Below are 7,499 nucleotides of genomic sequence, written 5' to 3'. Positions count from 1 at the left end.
CTAATTTTTAAGCCACCAAGCTGAAATGCAATACCAAAGTCCGGCCTTTGTCGAAGATTGCTTTACAAAACTTTCAATCAATTTGATTGAAAAATGAGGGTGTGACAGTGCCGCCTCAACTTTTACAAAAAGCCGGATATGACGTCATCAAAAGTATTTATCGAAAAAAAGAAAAAAAAGTCCGGGGATATCATTCCCATGAACTCTCATGTCGAATTTCATAAAGATCGGTCCAGTAGTTTGGTCTGACTCGCTCTACACACGCACACGCACAGACAGACAGACACACACACACACACACATTACACCACGACCCTCGTCTCGATTCCCCCTCTATGTTAAAACATTTAGTCAAAACTTGACTAAATGTAAAAACAAGACCAAAATACATACATATGTAAGTGTTCGAGAAGAGCACACAGACACAGGAGTGTTGAATTTCAGGTTGTGTGTGTATGTGTATGTATGTGTGTGTGTGTGTGTGTGTGTGTGTGTGTGTTTGTGAGTTAGTGTGCGTGTATGTGTACGTGTGCGCGTGTGTGTGTATGTGTGCGTGTGTGTGCGCGCATGCGTGCGCGCCTGTGTGTGTGTGTGTGGATGTGTGTGCGTGTGTCTGTGTGCGCGCGTGTGCACGGTGTGTGTTTGCGTATGTGTGTGTGTATGTGTGTCAGAGAGTGTATGTGTGTGTGTGTGTGTGTGTGTGTGTGTGTGTGTGTGTGTGTGCGTGTGTAAGTGTGTGTGTGTATCTGTGCGTGCGTGCGTGTGTGCGTGCGTGCTTGCTTGCGGGCGTGCGTGCATGAGTCTATCTGTCTGTCTGTCTGAAGACTTTTCATGCCATACTTTATCAGTATGCTGCGACCATTTAAATTCAAAAGACAAAAGTTTGACCGCTTCTGGAATACAAATTGTAATGAAATCATCCAGATAATGTCAACATGTCTTAAACTTCTGGACAATTTCCTTTTTCATTGTATATAAATGTCATCTCAATCAATGAAAGGTTCAGACCTCTGAGACTTTCAACAGCCTGAAGTTGAATTGAGTCTATATGACTGCTCGTGTGGACAGGTAAGTATCGCTAATTTACCGGTTGAAATCTGACAATATCGGACACGAACAAGGGAACCCGGTCACACCTGCCGCGGTTAGCATTCTGTTTGGCAGGGTTTACGCAACAAGTATCAGACAACTATTGTATGTTTTCACTTGAATTGGTTGCTTGAAGTGAGAAAATGTCTCGTTTATTACAAGGCAATGCAGGGCAAGGCAAAGCCGGGCAAGGCAAAATTTGTTTCTCAAAGGTGACATGAAAAAATGAAGGAAGTTACAAGAAAAAACGACAACAATGCATCTATCTATATATACGACTTGTGTCTGTGTGTGTGTGTGTGTGTGTGTGTGTCTGTGTGTTCGTGATGCACGCCCAAGGTTCTCGATGGATCTGTTTCAAATTTGGTGGCCATATTCAGGTAAACCCGGCCCCGGACACAACCTGGTCGGTGAGATATTTTAACACGTGCTCTCAGCGCGCAGCGCTGAACCGATTTTGGTTTTTCTGTTCATCTTCCCAGATCCATTCCCACTAACTCTTCCTTATCTTCTCCAGTGTTTTGCGTTTATCTCCCTTCCTTCGTGTGGCGTCAATCCATATTCCCGTTTCTATTTTTAGAAGGTCACTGTCGACAACGCTCAATCCATATTCCCGTTATACTATTTTTAGAAGGTCACTGTCCCGGCGAAGCCGGGTATTACTCTTCCTTATCTTCTCCAGTGTTTTGCGCGTTTATCTCCCTTCCTTCGTGCGGTGCGCCGGCTTTACCCGGCAAAGCCGGGTCCCCGGCACAGCCGGGTTTTCGGCTCGACTTCTTCCCGGCGAAGCGGGTATTCATCTAGTTCTACATGTATCACAACACCACTTCATTAGTAAAACGAATTCGCCAATGAATTTAAAAAAGATACTTTTCTACGGTAGTGAACTAAACCTTGCGGAATGTACAGAGGTTGGATTATAAATAATAAATAAATATTATAAATAATTTTTAATAGGCTTGATAAAGTATATGTACTAAATTCAAAAAAGGTCGCCAGCTATTTGTTGTTTCAAATAAGTGTTAACATTTTACAGCGTTTGAATTCCTTCAAAAATATATTGCAAACTCATTGCGTTCACTGGTCTCTGTTTCTTGACTTGTTAGTGTTATTTTTTTTCAGCAAGATACTACATGTAGAAATATCGATATTACGGGTACATAATATTTCACATCTGCAAGGACGCACTCCAAAACAGCGCGTAGACTATAGATGCAGTATGACATTTTTTACCAAGCCACGGTTCGTCTATGTCCATTTGAAAGGTCAGTAAACACCTGGGCAGTTTCACTTTACACTTTTTTGAGATAATACAATTCCTTCATGGTCAGTTTGCCTATAAAGCCTCAAAATAACTGGGCGAAGCCAACTACGCGAAGCTTTCCGCACGAAGCCTCGGCACTAAGTTTTAAGTAAAAAAGACTTCGGGAAGTCTGTCATATGAGCGTTGATGCGTTGAGCTGTCGTTATGCGCCATACATGGCCCGGCTCATCCGGCTTCAGCGTGTTTTTATATCGGAGTGGTCCTTCTCCTAGACTGGTGGCTTTACAGGGCTGTCGAGTCCAGTCTACCCGGCTATTTGGCCATAGCTGGCTGGTTTGTTTATCTGAGGTGACCTTCCCCAGGGCTAGAACTTAAGATGCGGCTCTTGATCGCATGATGCTCCCGTCATTGGAGACCTGGGGTATTTCTTGAGTGTAACAGTGCCACCTGTTACCCCGCCCCATCCTGTTGGAAGCACCGCCAGTTGGTCCGCGACTGCTTATTCGTCCTGGCAAGCCTGGCTTATTTCGCAGCTAACCTCCATATCTGAAGGCCATCTCACTATCCGCCACCTGTGAACGCGCCTGGTTGGGGGTGGTCGCCCCTACTGTCCCAGGCTTCGGGAAGTCGACTTTGGGCTCTATTATGGACCGTCTTTAAACTCAAAGAGAAGGAAATTCTAAAGACTCCGGAGATTTTCGTTATGGCCCTTAAATTGCCTATAAGAAGGACGATTGTTCGGCAGTGTCAGATTTGAAGTATAACACGTTCATACCGGCAACGCAGCGATTAATTAGCTGTACTGAAATTCGAAAATGATTGAAAACGATTTTCGGGTATCTCGAAAGATTAATGTGTTAAACGTTTGATTCTAAAGATATTATTAACAGTCTTTGTTCTTGAGTTTTGAATCAAACGTTCTATCAAGAAATGTTTTCTGCTTTCGGGTTTTTATTTTGAAATGTTGGCAGTCTGTTCTGGATTTCGCGTAGGGTTAAGCTGCATTGCAGTCGCCCGTTTGCTTTGTTGGCAGATCACTGGACTCGGGTTCGAATCCGAGCCGGAACGGATTCGGGTAAATTTTATGTGAAGACTCGGATACAGTATCCATGTTCCAACCCCGTGTCACTATCTTGGCACGTATAAAATCTCGGTCATTCTGTCAGAAGTATATGTGGCTGATTACACCTGGACACGCACACACCTGGGTAGCATGACAAGTCAAGTCAGGTCAAGTCAGGTCAATCCAAGATAAGTCAAGCCATAGACCAAACAGCCTGGACCGCCAACTCGTCCCGTGACCCTTCGAGGTTACGACGCTCAACTTTCAGGGGCGCGTCGCGTCCGGTTTGAAAGGCCAGCGATTCGAAGACAGTGAAAAGAAAGCACGCTCCAGTTATTTGTGACAATGGGAGGTGACAATGAACTGGATTTTTCAAAACTCCAAACTAAACTTAACAAAACTCATCGAAAAACATGTTCCATATGCACTTTTGCTGAGTTTATTTTAGCATTTTCAGAACTTACCTCGGCAACTTCGTCCATGTTTACAATCGACACCGGATATCACGTCCCCCTGATTTCTGAAAGGCTTGTAAGGAAATGCGAGAGGCCGCTGCCTCGTAATAGAGAGAAAGAGCGGAGAGAGATCTTGTTGGCGGTCCAGGATAAATGGTCTATGGTCAAGCTAACAAAAGAAAAGACAAGACGAACACAAGACAAGACACACAGAAGGTACAAGTCAAACCCAACAATCAAGTTTTATACTTGTTTCACATTTATTGACACCAAAGTACGAGACAGACACCAAAAAAAACACATACATTGTGTTTCATCTCATTCTACAAACAAAACTGTCAAAAGAAATTCAGAACAAACGTTCGCCTGACCCAAGGTCAAAAATATACTGAGCAAACATAGCATTACGTTACTACTGAAAAATAATACTCATGTTTGTTTCCATACGAAAGAAAAAATCAGCTTAAAAGTACATACAGTGTATGTGTATACAAAAAAATTAATAAAATAAAAGTGTCTAATAGATTTGCATTAAGGTAGTACAAAATGACAAGCAGTTAAATTTTCAATTATTCAGCACCAACAGTGTCACAAGAAACTTTGCTAAACTTTTTGAATGACTGCATGACACTAACTTTAAAATCTTTATTTGAGAGTAAGACTAAATTTCCCAGTGGAGGTTAACAGATGTCAAGAAAAAGGCAAAACAGACTGAAAAATGCTTTTTATGATTGTCATCATATGCCAATATTTTTCAATAAATGTTTCTGAAACTTAGGTTGCAAGTAAAGAAGATGAAGTTGATATCTCCGTGTGTGTTTGTGTGTGTATCTAGCGCATTGTGTGTGTGTGTGTGTGTGTGTGTGTGTGTGTGTGTGTGTGCTATGGATTGATTGTGTGTGTGCTATGGATTGATTGTGTGTGTGCACCTGTGCGTATGTGTGTGTAAGCGTACAAACATGCGTGTGTGTGTGTGTGTTTGTGCATGGGTATGTGCTTGTTTGCACATGTTTGCGTTCGTGTGCACTAGTGCTTGGGTGCAAGTGGATGTTCGCATAAGGCAGAACAATCTTGTATAGATGCAATGCAATTCAAACAACCAGCCTGCCCCTGTCGAGTACTACACACAGCCAAAGAACTACGCAAGGGAAAGCACCGCAATTTGTCTCAGACACAAGCAGGCACATAGTTATTTCCCTTGCGATTGCGAACTACTGCACAATAATCTTGGTTACAGCCAGAGTTTTTTTACCCCCCTCCAACGAAGACTGATAGTTTCTTGAATTTGAAAACACAGAACGCTCCGCAAGACATTTTCTTCACTCTTGTTATCCAAAACAGAAACAACAGAATGTATTTACATCCCAAAATAAAAAGTTTGTACAGTCAGTACCGTAATGGATTCAGGTTCAAGGTGGTTTCATACCACTCAGCAGTGTTGGAATAAACCCTACAAAATCAGGGAGACGTCAGTACTTGTTTGCAAAAAAGTACAACAAAAAGTCGTGCGGAAAAGAACAGACCAGAATAATTACGTGAAATATTCTGCTGACAAATACAAAAAAAGAAACATAAAAATTGTGTTTTCAAAATACCGTCTTACTCGACAACAAAAAACATTGTAATACATGTACATATATAAAAAATAAAAAAAAACTAAACATGAAAAAAGCAACATCAACAACAACAAGTAAAATAACAGAAAATGCTCACATGACTCATCTTCGTCACACGGACTATGGCTTACATATTATCTGCTGTTCTAATTCCACATACATACGAGAAAATGATGATTTCCCAACTACAGACCTGAACTAGATGCCGACGTGACCTTGAGCTGTGCCAAAGGCCAACCAGACTTGGGAAATGTTTAGAGGTCATCAAACCCTAGAAATGTGTTTCAAAGCAATGTTTAATAAATTGATTTTATAAATTTTCCAAACTCAAAATGACCCCGCTGTAACCTTGAAATTTGAGATTTAACCAGACGTGTGTCATGCCAAGAGGTCATCAAACAGTAAAAGTGTGTGGGGTCTAAAAGGTCTTACTTTAGTAACATTTGAGAAAATCTCAACCTTCAGATTTTGTGTCTACTCGTGGCAAGCCCAATTTACTGCTCATTGCCAGGTTCGATCTTGATTGATCAAGTGAGTCAATGAAAATAAATAAAACCAAAAAACAGATACGATTGGAAAAAGCCCAATGGACGCCTATTTCCATTTTCTTGTGATCTTAACTATTCAGTGCTTTAACTAAAATAACAATAAAGCTACAAACCATCAAAAAAACATTACCTACTATTATGTCCGATTGCACAGCACTGGTCACAGTTTAACAACAGGAACAAGAACACGAAGTAATAATAATGATAACAAAATAATTTGTTCACAAATATGTACACGGAAGGAAACCTTCTTTCAAAAGTTTTTTCCAATAAATATCAAGATATAATGATTTGACACCAACCTCAAAACAAAACAATTCGTTCAAAATGTCCAAACAGTTTTTCAACTTATTCAATTCTCGAACATTTCAGTTTGCATTCGGAACACAAAGAAAGTAACTCATTTTCAGTTCAGAGGAAAAAGTTATGACGTTCTTATGCTTGTCAACCTTGATGAAAAACAGAAGTCAAAAGCTGAATAATAATGAGAGAAAAATGTCCCAAACAACAGTGCAAAATATATGCTTCTGCTTCAATTCACTGTGGCTGTTATCCAAAAACCCGTTTACCTCAGCCGTCTTGAACATGGGCATGTCAGTCTTACGGCATCCCATGGCTAAAAGCCTCCAGTGTTACGTCATACAAATGACACACTCACACCAGCAAAATGTCACAGTCTGCAGCAAAAGAACAACACTTGCACCTCCAAACATGTATTAAGGATGTCGTAGTTTCGAGCAAAAGAAAGACACAGACACTTCCAAAATTCATGTATGCATGTTTAAAAGCTCCATAACACTTCCACAAAAACATCAAAGTCACAGTCCTTCCGGTAAAAACAGTTCAGCTAACTCTCTCCTATCTGGCCAGACTTCTACATACAATAAAACCACCCTTCCATTTGGACTCATACAGAAAAGCAACATCCTAACTGGTGCTGTGGAGAGTAGACATTTCTTTTTTGGAAATCATTTTACAGACTGACACAATTGTCAGGTAAGAAATTAATTTGTCAAAAAAACAAATACACTGCGCCGAACGAACCCATACTACTGATTTTGTGGTGTGCGTCCGAGTGGGGAGGGAATTACCTTGTCCCACGTAAAAGCCAGTCAAGATCTTAGAGAATAAGCTGAATTGTTTACACGGAAAAAAAGTGCGCCTTCAAAGCAAGTTTAAAAGTTCCATCCAGTTCCATGTGCTGACACGACGCTGTGCCAAGTGTGTGTGTGTAAACCATGATGAGAAGGAGAGTTGTTGAAAGCAGTTGTGCGTGAGAGTGTCAGTAGCCTTCATTGGACCATGTGATACTCTCATAATCTTTGAATTTCCGCAGCAACAGAGTCTGGGTGATGGAATGGTCCGCTGCTCCGTATTGCTAAAACACAGAGAAAAACAAAACAAAGGACATAAGTCAAATGAAGTATACAGAGGGAGAGGGAGGGAGGGGGGGGGGGGGGGGGG

General features: G+C 41.2%; 1 protein-coding gene across 1 annotated transcript in view; it reads right to left on the bottom strand.

The window, feature by feature from the left end:
• Nucleotides 1-4,107: 4,107 nt before the first annotated feature.
• The window catches only part of LOC138948640 (14 kDa phosphohistidine phosphatase-like), a 48,540-nt gene continuing 45,148 nt past the window's right edge, over nt 4,108-7,499 (bottom strand). The window contains exon 4 of the mRNA XM_070320210.1: nt 4,108-7,413. Within this exon, the coding sequence (XP_070176311.1) occupies nt 7,318-7,413 (96 nt within the window). The 3' untranslated portion in view covers nt 4,108-7,317. The remainder of the gene's footprint in view (nt 7,414-7,499) is intronic.

The sequence above is a fragment of the Littorina saxatilis genome, linkage group LG15, assembly GCF_037325665.1.
Source record: "Littorina saxatilis isolate snail1 linkage group LG15, US_GU_Lsax_2.0, whole genome shotgun sequence".
In the NCBI taxonomy this organism is placed as follows: domain Eukaryota; kingdom Metazoa; phylum Mollusca; class Gastropoda; order Littorinimorpha; family Littorinidae; genus Littorina; species Littorina saxatilis.
Note: the sequence above shows the minus strand (reverse complement) of the source record. Positions and strands in the feature narration are given on the sequence as shown.